This window comes from Pithys albifrons, chromosome Z (genome assembly GCF_047495875.1).
Source record: "Pithys albifrons albifrons isolate INPA30051 chromosome Z, PitAlb_v1, whole genome shotgun sequence".
Taxonomy (NCBI): domain Eukaryota; kingdom Metazoa; phylum Chordata; class Aves; order Passeriformes; family Thamnophilidae; genus Pithys; species Pithys albifrons.
In genome coordinates, this window is record NC_092497.1 from 63,243,284 (window position 1) to 63,257,132 (window position 13,849).

A 13,849-nucleotide genomic window follows, 5' to 3' on the forward strand; every position below is an offset into this window, starting at 1 on the left:
ATGGACCAAGACAAATGAATGAATGAATGAATGAATGAATGAATGAATGAATGAATGAATGAATGAACGAACACAATTTCTGAACTCCCCACTCTGCAAGGGAAGCACTGACTTAAACAAGTATGTTTTCTGTATATGCGCCTGCACTCTGCTATGTTGAAAACCAATTCCAAAACGTTCCTAATACAAAATTGGAAATATTTAAAAGTAATTTCCTGTGTATTTCTCTGCAAAATCCTTGTGCAGGGTCTTGTTTTAATTCTGTGGTACTATCAGTTCTGCCATAAACATAAACAAATGCCTGTAGAAACTATTTACTCAGCTGCTAAAATGTAAAGCACCTTTCATGCTGGTAATCATCACAGGGGAGAATCTTTTTTCCCTGAGACATGCAAATGTCTGGACAGAAATCCCAAGTCAATGAAACTGCCAGATCACATGGTTCTCTACAGCTCGTATATCCAGATAGTTTTCTCTTTCATTCACAAACTCAGGCTCTCTTTTTAGTAAACAGTGCACTAAATCAACTTTTGATGAGATTCTTCTTTTTGTGATTAAACTTGGTGGAAGACAGAAAGTTAGAGATGTGGGATATGGAGAGGAATATGTTGGGGATTTTTTTGTTGTTTTGTTGGTTTTTTCTGTTGTTCCTTGTTTTATTTTGTTGTTGGTTGGAGGTTTTTTGGGGGGACTTGTTTGTGTTTTGTGGTTTTTTGGTGGTGGTGGTAGTGTTTTTAATTTTTTTTTGTGGCTGAGGAGCCAGGAGGGCAATTCCTGTGCATTGAATAATTCTAAATTAAAAAAAAAACACACACAAAAAACCCCCGAAAACAAACAAACAAAAACACCACCCCCAAACCAAACAAAACCAAAAAACAACAAACCCTCAAAACAAGTAAACTTATTTTGGTTCATTTGCCTCTATCTTTCCACAACTACTGTAAACTTAATACAGTGGAATCCTAATGAAGATCCTCTGACAGATGGTCCTTTGTCTCTATTAAGAAGAATACTTGATTAACTGAAGAGGTAACTTGAATAACAATTTCTTTGAGAACTTATACTGCCCATCAAACCACTGAGAAGCTCTCAAGCCAATTCCTCAGTGGGTGCAAGTCAAAAGGGACTGGAGCCAGCAGAAATGTCCAAGCCTGTGGTTGTGCTTCCCACAGTTTAAAACCAGCATATCTGAGCACAAACAGGACAGCAGTCCTCAAAGGGATTTGGGCACCTGGATGATACTGGTGCACTGAGCTGCAAGTGGTTCGTCAAATCATTTGCCAAGTCATGGTTCTAAGAGTAACTAAATCAGGTTACCCAGGGTGGCTGTGAGATACCTGCCGTGGTAACCTGTGATGTGTGGCTGAATTGAAACAGGCCACTGAGATGCAGGAATGAATGTTGGACTCATTGTGCACCAAAGACTAGTCAGTGAATGAAAACATTCCTCAAGAAATCATCAAAAGGAATTTGTGAAGTATGGGGACACCGAAACCTCACATATTCCACTGTTATTAGGTCACACCCCTGATATGGAGAGCAGTTATCTTATTTCACAGTGACTGCTGAGAATAAGGATTTCATTTAAACTTATTCTTTTGTCATTAAAAACAGATATGATACAGTAGAGATAAACCACCTTAGTAAAACAGCTTTCCTTTAAAAACAGTGATAGAAGTGGATCATAACCTCATCACATCTATGTTTTGTATACTTGGTACTGACCAGTCATATTTCAGCTCCATCCTGTCAAGATAGAAACAGTCATGAAACAAAAAACCTGAAAATGTCTCCTATTTATGTTTAGTATCTGATACTACTTTTCCTCTTTTTCCATAATTGCCAGAATTTTGATTCTTGTGGTCCCTTAGTTTCTGAGTAGACTGTTCTGTGGGTGTCATTTCAGCAGCTGTGTAATTATTTCCATTGTTGGCATGGCATTCTGGTGGCAAAGCACTTCCTTGCCATTAACACTAGTTCCAGACCTGGGGGCTGTTGGATGTGGAGCAGCCCTGAATTCTGAACAACTCTGTGATATTCTGTGTTGGGATGCAGGGTAGAGGAACCAGGCTGAAGAATTTTCTGTGCAGAGGAACAAGATACATCCAAGCTTCCAGAGGCTGAGAAAACTCATGCTGTTGCAAAACCACCCCCTCAGAAAGGTCTTTTCAGGAGGACACAGGTTGCAATCTGACTCAGTAAAACTCTAAGATTACTTACATTGAAGGAAAGTTAGGTCACAAAAATCAAGTGCTAATTCTCAATGTATAAGAGATGTAATAAGTTTTATGAAGTCCTCTATGAATTTTGCTGATGGTTCAGTGCTGCTGTGCAGCCATTTCTTTCATGGCAATTCCCCATGAGGGGCATGTGGTGCTCATAATTTCTGAGTTTTTCTCCTGGTTTCCTTGTAAATAGTTTGACTTCCTATATTTACCACAATTTCAGTGTCAGTAGAAGTGATGGCAACTGTTTTTGCAGTGTGTGCATTCATGCATACCTTTCCCACACTTAAATCAAATTACATGGTGGTCTGGATTAGATTCAGGAAAGCAAATACCCCAGAAAGTCTGATCTGATGTCATACTTCAGACACTCTTCAACATTATAATTTCTATTTGGGAGCTGAGCTACTCAAGTACTACAGTATGTGAGATTCCGTTTGATGTTCAGTTTAAGTTCAGGTTAGTATGAGCAGGGGTTGTAAACTGAGGTATTGTTTTCTGCCTAGTCTGTGTCATGAAGAAAAATGGATAAATTGAGGTACTGCTTGTTCAACTATAAACAGGGGCAGTGTTTACATGAAAGACACTCTGCTTCAAATTAGTTGAAGAAGATGCACCCAGTGGTCATCCTGTTCACACTAGGAGGCTTTACTTGCTGTGAGCACAATAAAGATTACTTGACTCCACCAGAGAGCACTGTCTCCTTTCTTCTACTATGAAAAATTGGTTTGCCTCCTAGGCCAGCATCATGATGTAAATCTTAGTGAAAGATTCTGAGATGTCTGAGCAAATCAAGGCATTTGACCACTCTGATGCCTTTTAGCCTATATCTCTGTCTTATTTTCCTTATACCCTTTATTTTTTATGTTAGTAGTAGGGGGAAAACATAATTTAGTTATAAAGCAGTAGCTACTACAACCACTTTAGTCATTTCCCCTCTTTCAGCTTGAGAAGAACTTGATTATTTTTATTCTCATCTTTAGCTTGATGATGATGATGATGATGATGATGATGATGATGATGATGATCTTGATTAATATTTTTTCAGACTCCTGTCCTTACTGGAAGCGAAGCAGAGCTTTAATATTTGGAAAATTGTTCCTAACAATCTCAATTTTAGTTTTCTGGGGCTGAGTTCTTAAGCCCTGATGCAATACTTAGTCAGTCAACACTTTCACTGCAGGCTGATTAGGATTTCCCTGATCTGCAGGAAAGGCTGGCATGACAGTAATTTCCAGTATTGAGTTGTTGAGGAACACATTTAGTGCAGGTAGCTCAATGTACAAAGGGAGTTGTGGCATGACACTCAGAGACGTGGCAGCAGAGTACTATGAGGGAATAAAAGCCCAGGGGTTCCTCAGTTGGGGGTCTCTCCTTGGAGGCACCAGCTCAAGCTATTTCCTTGTTGCTGCACTGTGAATAAATTTCTTTAAGGATACAGACACTTGAGGCTTTTCTCTGCACTGGTGCAGTCTTACCTGGAATAGTGTGTGCAGTTTTGGTCACAGCAGTGTAAGAAATAAGCCATTACAGAGCATCCAAAGGAATGCAAAAAAGATGGTGAAGGGTCTAGAGGGAAAGCCTTATGAGGAGCAGCTGAGGGCACTTGGTCTGTTCAGCTGGAGAAGAGTAGACTGAGGGGAAACCTCGTTGCAGTTACAACTTCCTTGTGAGGGGAAGAGGAGAGGCAGTCACTGATCTCTTGTCTGTGGGGACCAGTGACAGAACCCGAGGGAACGGCCTAAAGTTGTGTCAGAAGAGGTTTAGTTTGGATATTAGAAAAAGGTTCTTCACCCAGAGAATGGTTGGACTCTGCATCGTGCTCCTCAAGGAAGTGATCACAGCACCAAGCCTGACAGAGTTCAAGAAGCATTTGGATGATAAATTTTGGCAAATGGTGTGACTCCTTTGCAGGGCCAAGAGTTGGACTCAATGGTCCTTGTGAGTCCCTTCCAACTTGGTGCATTCTGTGATTCAGTGACTTTGCTGTGGGAAACCTGGGCCTGAACTGATAGGGAAGCCTTGTCTGACTGTGCATGAGGTGTGTGGGACCCAAGCAGGATGACCATCAACTCACTGGAGTTGCCCACTGTGAAGGAGCTTTGTTTCCAGCAGTGACAGTCTCGGGTGGTAGGAGTGTGAAGTCTAGAGTGGTCCCTGGATGAGCAGACAGGAAAGTTTCCTTTACAGAGTCTGCTATGTGTTCTCATATGCTACTCTTTTCTCTCCTATTGGGGAAAAAAATCCCACCCACCTTTATATATTATGGTACATGAAATTTTTCTAGCTGTTTTTCAGAATGATGGGCAACAGATGTTTAGTTGATATGAATCCATTTGGTGAATCTGATTTTAATGGACCTGGTTTTTTACCTTTACTGATTTTATACCCTTAGTTTTATTGAAAAAGTATGAAAATTTTCTGCTAATTCATTCTTACATTCATTTGGAAAGATATGACATCCTAGATTTCCCCCCTTGTCTTGCTGGCCAAAACCTAAGTAAATGAGGAGTTATGTCTGCATTCAAGAGAGGGTGTCCTTACACGTTTATCCATCCTCCAATTAAAATTCCCATATTAGGTCAACTAAACCTGAGTTGCCTCAGCTTTTTGAGAGTTCAACTTTTTCTCTTCCTTTTCTTTCCAAGAAGGTTTTCATACTATAACATCTTGGTTAGTCATCAAAGAGACTTCAGTGGGAAAAGTTGGCATTTTCTTAGATGTGTCACAGTGAATAAACTCTACTTTGTAAATACTTTCAGAACCTTAGTGTAAGAGACATTTCTTGATGGCCATGTGTATGCCATGTGTATGTCAAGTGATAGATGATATATTTTCTAATATCAATTATTTCCTGACATTCGCTACTGCTGCTTTAGAAAGAAATTTGGATAAATTCTCAAATCCCCAGAACCTCTATGTGCAGGAAAGTATAACTTGGATTTGCATTTTTTCTCTCTTTCACCTAATTTTTTGGGGTTTCACATTTAGATCTGAAACAAAAAACATGAATGTCACCTAAGAAAGAGAGATCAAAACTGAGCTCTCTTTGATGATCCCTGTACATCAGATTTCCATCTATCATATCAATAACTGTGTGGTTGAATAAATACAAGGTTTTCATTGTCCCTGTAGTCAGAAGGATGACTGTGAATGAAGAACCGCTTACACTCTTTTCACTTTTTGAAGTGTTGTTTTAGCTCGGGCTTTGCCCACTGCTTCTATTTGGCTTGTGACAGCTTTTAAACTACATTACAGAGAAAAGCTTATATCTCTTTTACCTCTTGCAGTGGATAGAATGGGTTTGTCCCAGCCATCTCCATGGATTTCATCTGTCTTTCTGCTAATCTGAGGCACTGACAAGCATTTTCCTTGGTGGAGCCTGACTTTGTTGGTATTAATCTGAGAATTATGCAATGCAGCAAAAAAAAAGCTGAAAGATTATATGTTAAATCAAGTCTGTGTTGGCCTCTGCTGTGGTTTCCAATATTTGTACCTCATTTCCCCACCATTTGCAAAAGAATGGGAAGAGGAATATATTTTCTTCATATTTTATCTTTCTCTGGCAGGTGCCTTAGACATCCAGGCAGTTCTTGGTGTTTACTATACATGACCAAGGAGCTGTCCCTTCTCTGAGACCTCTCCTTGTAAGTCAAATACTAAAAAAATTCCTTTATTCACAGTCATTGCTTCCTCTTAAATCTCAGCAACCTACCTTGTAAATTTAGCCTCATTATTTGAAGATAAAGTTGTTTCCCTGCCTGCCTTTGCTATTTTTGCTGGTTTTTACTTGCTTATTTTTCTACATCCTTTCCTTCAGTTCAGTTCTGTGTAAATGAAGTGAAAGAGGACTTGGGCTGAAAAATCATATTTTCCACTTGATACTCAATGTCGAAACAGACTACCAGGACTCAGTGCTAGCAGTTCCTTGTCCTTTGCTGAAAAATTGAGCCTGTGAATGCAGCTGTGAATAATTTTCGCATTACATGTAAAATGTCATGAAAATGAGTGGTACTTTCCTGGCACATTCCTAGGTGAGGACTTGCTGTGTGTGTGTTGTGCCATTGGCTGGGACCTGCACCTGCTTCACCAGTGTTTGTACCATATTGACTCCAGGTCTGCCATTCTAGAAAAACATTTCTGTCTTGTTACTGTCTCTTGTCTTATACAAAAATGCAATTTCTTTCCTCAGTGGGTACGAGATAGGCAAGATTTCAGGAAGGTGGCTGTTATGGTGAGAGTGAGAGCCCCAGAAAAAGTTTGTTAGAGAAGCTCTCCCATTGAATCGCAAGGTGCAGAGAGGATCCCCTGGCTGAAGAGTCCAGGTTGGATCCAATCTTAGCCAGAGACTTTGTTAGCAGTTTATATATTTTATTTTTAGTTTTAATATAAAATCAAGGTAGTTAGACATTTTTTCTGCTTGAAATAATGAACCTTTAAAGGATGCTGGTGGCACAAAATAGATAATATTATAACAACATCAAGTTGCATTTGAAAGCAAGAGTCCTTCGCTGATATTTCTATTGAAATAACTATATAACATAATGGGAGTAAAAGCCTTCCTCCTTATCCCCCAAAATAACTCAACTCTTGGTATTTTTAATTCCTTAGGATTAAGCAGAATAACTGAATAGAAAATTGTTTCAACTCCATTTCTTTTTTTGCTTTTACCATAGAAATACATTCAGGAGAATATATGTGTGCATGCCTTTTAAATGAGTTTGATTTACTCAGATTTCTATTTGATTGCATAAGTTAACAAGCTTTTAATAGGAAGTCAAATCTTTTCCTGATTCTAGAAACTTGAATATTGTTGTTTTTGTAGTTGGGTAGTAAGGGTATTAGAGGACACTTATTAACTCCCCCATAAATCAATAACCAGACTTCTACAGACTTTATGAATTCAGAGTTGTGATGACTGATGAATGTGACTAACAAATTTTGCAATATAGAAACTTTTTAATATATTAACTCATGGATGTCTGGGAAGGAATTGGGGCAGCTTGGCATGGTAGAAGTGTTTGTGTGAGTTCTGGATGGTAAACTAGTGGGTTTTGTCTTTGTGTGTGCATGTACACATCAGTGTTTGCATCTATGCACGTGTTTGATTTACAAATCTATAAAGTGCATGTGCCAAAAATACCAAAGAACAGATGCAGCTATGTCCTGTAGACTTCAATTATTTTTCAACTTTGTAGAATATTTTCCATATTAAGTACAACCTCAGGCTTGTAACTTCGACAGTTTGCTATAATATAGTATTTCTTTCTCTTGAGGTTTTGGGCCATGTGTGTGACAGTGAGAGCTGAGCTGTTGCACACTGAGGTCTTTTGAATATCTCACACTCCTTTAGGAGATAAAATTGTAACTGAATCTTTTTCAAAGTCTGACTTGAATGTGATGTGATCTCTTTTTTATAATAGAGATGTGTATGCCCATCTTTGAGAGGGATGTGTTCCGAAGGATGTCTGCACTAGACATTTGTAAGAGACTTAAAGATCACAATTGCATTAAACACTGCCAAGACCACAGAAGAAACTTGCTGTAAGATAAGCTATCACATCAGGAACTTGAGATAAGCACAGGAGAGAGGATCTTGCAACAGGAAGGTGCTAATTCCAGGCATAGTGGAGGTGAGGTTTGTTTAGCACAATCTTGGTTAATGCATCCAGAAAAAAATTCTCACTGTGACAGACTGGGAAAAGAAGAAACTACTTATAACATCTCAAGTTATGGGAACAGTATCTGTGCCCTGTGGGTACCCAGATCTTGGCATGTGTAAGGATGATACCCCAGAATAATGACGTGGGGACTCTCACCACTAAGAGAACCAGAAGAAGGACTAATGGGATGCTCTTTGATCCATGAGTGATGATATACTTGTATTCAATCTGTCCCTCTTTCATTCTCTTTCTCTCTCCCTGTCACCTTCCTATTTCATTTTATCTCTACCTGACATTCCTTGTTAAATAAAATCCACACTATTGACATTGTCTATGGTCTCATGTGTACCTTCTTTCAGGCAGAAGCATCTCTCAATACTCAGATTTTAACAGCAGTGAATCACATGAAATTTTTTGCAGAAAGCTTCCTTGTGAAGGAATATTATTTTATTAATAAAAACTGCACACTGAGATATAATGATAGGAGGAAGATTTAAGATGGCAGAAATCCCCAACCACCTTTTCCTTGCCTTTGACTTTCTGTGCTGACAAGGCATTTCTCCTTCCTTTATTAGTGGGAGGTAGGATAGTAGCATTACCCCTGCTTCAGGTCAGTGAAATCTGGCCTGAAATGTGCTGGCAGAAAATCTGTGTGTTGAGAAACAGCCACAACCTGCAGGTCACATCTACCAAACTGAGGAGAAGTTTTGAAGAGGGGGAGTTCTTTCTAACTTTGATCTAGCTGAATTGTTTATAAATGCCTCCAAAGCTGAAAAAGAATAGTGCAAACCTTGCCATTGAAAAATACCAGTTCGTAAGAAATCTTTGTCTGTATTGTGCTGCAAACATATTCCAGCCTGGGCCAATATAAGTTGTAGGCTGACAAAGCAACATGAACATCTTCTTGGAGCCTCAATATGTTAGCTGTGCCACAGCATCAGATTTAATGTGATTTTATTTTTTGTTATTTCTACATCTTTGCATTATCACTTTTGATTTTGTCATTGCACTGTATAATTCAACAGTCTCAGCTTCAGGCACAATTTGTTTTGTGCTGAAATGTCAGCCCTATGTTAACAGCAATTAAACCATGCAACTGGTCAGGTGCAACAGCTTAGAAGAAAATTTCAGCTACGGAGATTTCCATGGCAAACTGTCATTTATGGAGGGATTTTCACAGCTAGGTATTTCTATTTAAATTTATTTCAAAATTACAATGCATAGAATTGTGAAATATGGCTAATGTAACTCATAGTATATATAAGCTTGTTGATCACTCTAATGGGTTATGAATGAGTGTGTGAACTGTTTAACTATATCCAAGGCATTTATTTCTTTTAGCCACATTTTACTAACTTCTTCAGATACTGCATAGCTACATCTTGGAGAGAATTCATCATTATGTCATTATCACACAGATTAATACAGATTATACATAATTATATCTATTGAACACAAATGATTATGACCATTTCTACAAAATATGTCTTCTTAGTTTCATTTGAAGAATAGACTGAAAAACTAAGATGCATCTATGACTCCCCATTGATGTCCATAGGCATGGAGGGTATTCAGTGTGTTCAGAGGTGTGTGCTCCAGGTAACATTTTCAATGAACATTGGAGAGAAAAAAAAAAGGCAAAAAAAAAGAAAAGCAGAGTTTAAAGAGCTGGGAGGTTTGGGACTGAAGGACTCTTAGCCATGTCTGGAGTTTGGGTATCAGTCCACCTGGAGAGCAGATCTGCAGCTGATCTTGCACTGCAGTGACCATCTGGGCTCATGCTCCAGAAAGGGGTGATGTTTCACAGATCTGGTGAACCATCATCTGGTTTCATGGCAGATTCAAAGACTGACAGGCTTTAAGAGAGAAGGAATCCACCAATCCCTCTCTGGGCAGCCTCCTCTTCAGGCAGGAAACGGGAATGCATCGTCTCATTTTAGCCAGGAGGCACTGCTGAAGTGCAGTGGAGCTTGGGAACTTGGAGTGCTGCTACATCCTGTTCATGCTTCATTCTTTGTGGGAAACGCTGAGCAGAAAGCATCCATAAACAACACTGGAAAAGTGATGTTCTGTGTATCATTGCATTAACTTCCCATCTTAAAACCCTGTGCTCAAAACCAGCTCTTTTTATAATAATCCATGTTTTGAATAAGAACTTATTTTGAAATATTCCTGGCTTTCCAATGTAATAGTGTATCTGAACCTTGCAGTCCCAGTTTAAATCAGACATTCTTTCTAGTACAGAAAGTCTCTCCTTCAGTGTAGAGACATTGCTGAACACTGACAGATAATTGTAATCATCATGTCTTTTTCATTAGTGATTTCTATGATTGTTAAAAAGCTAAAGGAGGGTAAACCATTCTCTAATTAAACTGTCAAGAGTGTGAAATCAACTTCAGAATTTCAACCAAGAATTCATATGGGTGAAAAAAACCCATTAGATTTCCTACAATACTGAAGCAATATAGAAGCATGATGGGAAGACAACTGGCAGCATCTCAAACTAGGACATACTGTTGCAAAGCGTTTGGGACTCTGCTCTAATTTCTGTTATTGTTATAAAAACGTGACAAAATCCCTCCAGAATTAGAGTAAGGAAGAGACAGAGAGTCTGCTCTAAATAACAAATTTTTTACCAGTATTTTGAAGTCTATGTGAGTTACTCATTCTTTGTAAATTCTCCCAAGGTTAACCCAGCAAATCTATGGCACTAGTTAAAGTCTTGGATGTGGATTCAGAGTGTACAGTGAAGTGATGGGAGGCATTGATGTGATTTGGAGGAAACATTACTCAGTAATTCAGTGATGGACATTTGACTCACTATACTGTAAATATCAAAAATTACAAATCAATCTTAAACGACTACTTTTAATTTAATTCCTTCTGCAGGCAGATTTTCTGATTGCCAGAAATGGTTGTTTTTGTAGTAAAATAACAATGTAGAAGCCACCATGACACAGAGTAAGAATCCTGTGGCAGGCAGAGTCACATCTGACACCAAACTAATTCCTGCAGTGGTAGGGAGTCCATCTTCCTTCAAGGCAAGTCCGACTCCACAGGATCATCAGTCCACTCTTCCTAATGGGTGGGAAAAACACAGTATCTTGGGCAATGTGTGCATGTAGTGTGCTGTGCTTTTTATGGTCAGGATTTAAGAATTTACAGAAGGATTCCATGAAGAGAGGAAAGACTAAAAACGTCTTTAATAAAAGCATCATGCAAAAGCTCTTTGACAAGTATTTGCTGTCACAAACCTGCATGTCCAGTAGACTTTTATTTGCAATTAATGACTTTGTAACAGAGAGCCACTGTAATAGCTTACATTGTTAAAACCTAATATTTTAAGATTTTGGTTTCTTAAAGAATTAGAATAATCATAAAGGGACAAGAGAAAATATTGAACTGAGTTATGTTGTTTATTCTCCTTCAGCATTTCCCCGGATAAACATAACAGGCCATGCAAATAAAAACACTTGTCTTCTATGCAAGTGAAGCATGCTAATTACACACTTCATAAAACCTGAAGCAAAAAATCCATTAAAAGGCACAGTCATCCATTAAATTGAATGGAAACAGTTCCAATGGGTAAACAAATACACTTTATCCAGCATGAAATTGACCTGTATTTTGCCACCATTTATTTTCCACAGACCTCAGCTGGTCTAGCACTGAAAGCTCATTCAGAGGCCAGTTCCAGGCCTCTCCAGAGCTAGAACAGGAACCGTACCAGCTCCTGGGGTGGGACCTGCACACCACAGGTCACAGATTCAGTGATCACAGGTAGGGTCAGCCGAGAGGGTGGAGCAACACAGTTTTACCCTTCTTGAATTCAATTTGATAAATTCTACTTTTTCCTTGGATTCATACCTTACAGTGATACAAAACCAATCAAAGGGACCTCCAATGAAAAAGCATGGAAACAGATATGATGGTTGGAATGTGCAGCTGGTGCAGGCTGTCCCAGAGAACTCAACCAACCTGCTCTGTCTCAGGCACACCACAACGCTCCATCAGGCAGCCAGTGTGATGAATATAGACTTAATGTGTGTCAAGAACACAATGAGACATTCTGTGTAGCTTGATGTGGTAAAGATTTAGCAACAGAATGTCTATGAGCTTATCAAATAATGTATAAAAAGTAGAAAAAGAAAAGAACTATGGTTAATAACTAAGCAGCCTTTTGAAGTTAGATACAGTGCAGACCAAAGATAACTGAGAATGAATACATAAATACAATAGAGAGGTAAACACAATTAAGAAAGGAAGAAGTACCTCAAGACAACAGATAGGGCTTAACTAACAAGATTGTCTCTAGTCAAATTTTAAGTTAAGAATCGCACCAAAGAAGATGACAATCCTCCTCAAGAAGACCCCAGCACCCACGACCACCAAGAAGCAACACGCAGAATCAGATGAAAGGATCTCAAGGTGGAGAGAAAAGAAAATAATTTATCATTGGACTGGATAAAAAGGGAGCCTGAGAGCTCGAATGTGTGTCACTGATGGAGCGGAGTCTCCCAGTGCACCCAGCGCTGTGCTGTTTACTCTGTAGCTTTCAATACTTATAAAATTAAACTACCTTTTATACTGAATAATTGGCTATTTTGGTGGTTGTTTATAACACCAGTGAGGAGGGGTGGGCAGAGCACCACACAGAACAGGGGGCTCCCTCTCTCCAAGGGGTCTGACAGAGCTGTAACCTGAGCAGAATCTCCACTGCTGCTGGCACAGTGGCCAGGAATCCAGCCATGGCCTAGGCTGGGGAGCCCTCTGCCATACACCTCTATTCCATGTGCCACCTTTTCCTTCTCTGGGTGAGGGAATTCAGTTGGAAGGCCTCTGAAGTCCAGGGTCTGGATAACGCTATCATCCTCCCAGAATAAATACATTTATGAGGCTGCACAGTAGTTGGTTTGGTTCTTTTCTTTTTAATGTCATATCCTGACAGCAGCAAGCAGGAGATAGGGTAACTAACACTGATCTCCAGGGTGACCTTACTGCGGCCTTTCAGTGCCTGAAGGGGCCCTAAAGGAAAGGTGGATGGGGACTTTCACAAGTGCATGTAGTGCTAGGACACGGGGGAATGACTTTTGACTAAACGAGGGTAGGTTCAGATCAGATATTACAAAGAAATTCTTTACTGTGAGGGTGATGAGGCACTGGAGTGGGTTGCCCCGAGAAGCTGTGGATACCCCATCCCTGGAAATACTCAGGGCCAAGCTAAATGGGGCTCCCAACAACCTCATCCAGTGGGAGGTGTCCCAATGGCAGGGGGGTGGAACTGAATGACCTTTAAGGTCCCTTCCAACGCAGGACATTCTATGATTAATTCTGCCATCCTATACCGCCGCCCCTCCCTACGGGGCACTGCCCACGCTCCCTGCTTGGCCTGCCTCCGGGAGCCGCTCGGCGCCCCCCGCCACAGCACTCCGCGCTGGGAGGGGCATTCCGGCAGGAATTACAGCTCCCGTCAGGCACGCGGCTAGCGGCGGCCACCGGGGCTGCTGGGGGTTGCAGTCCCGCGGCAGGCCGCGCCAGCCGGTGGGCAGCCTCGCTCCCCGCCCGGTTATCCCGCCCCCGCCCCGCCGCGCCCCCGCGATACCTGCGGGCGGCAAGCCCCAGGCGCCCGGGGCGGGCGAGCGGGCGAGCCGCCGAGCACCGCATCGCCTCCCGCACCGCCCGCCGAGCGCCGCCCTCCGCCACGGCCGCCATGTCCCGGGGCGGGGCCTGCGGGGCGGGGCCTGCCCGCGGCTGCTCCCGCGCCTCGGCAGCATGGCGGCCCCCGCGCTACGGCGAGCCCTGCTCTGCGGCCGGACGGCCCTCGCCACGGTCACAGGTCGGTCCGCTGCGGCGGGGCGGGCCGGGGGGGCCAGGGCACGGCAGCGGGGCCGCGGCTGCCGCACACTGCGGCGGGAGGCGTGAGCAGGGACGGGGTGCTGCACCGGGACTCTCCTCATCTTC

At 41.4% G+C, this 13,849-nt stretch overlaps 1 protein-coding gene across 1 annotated transcript in view; it reads left to right on the top strand.

Moving 5' to 3' along the window:
• Window positions 1-13,618: 13,618 nt before the first annotated feature.
• Window positions 13,619-13,849, top strand: part of MRPS27 (mitochondrial ribosomal protein S27) — a 42,981-nt gene continuing 42,750 nt past the window's right edge. The window contains exon 1 of the mRNA XM_071581308.1: window positions 13,619-13,724. Coding sequence (XP_071437409.1) covers window positions 13,661-13,724 — 64 coding nt within the window. The 5' untranslated portion in view covers window positions 13,619-13,660. The remainder of the gene's footprint in view (window positions 13,725-13,849) is intronic.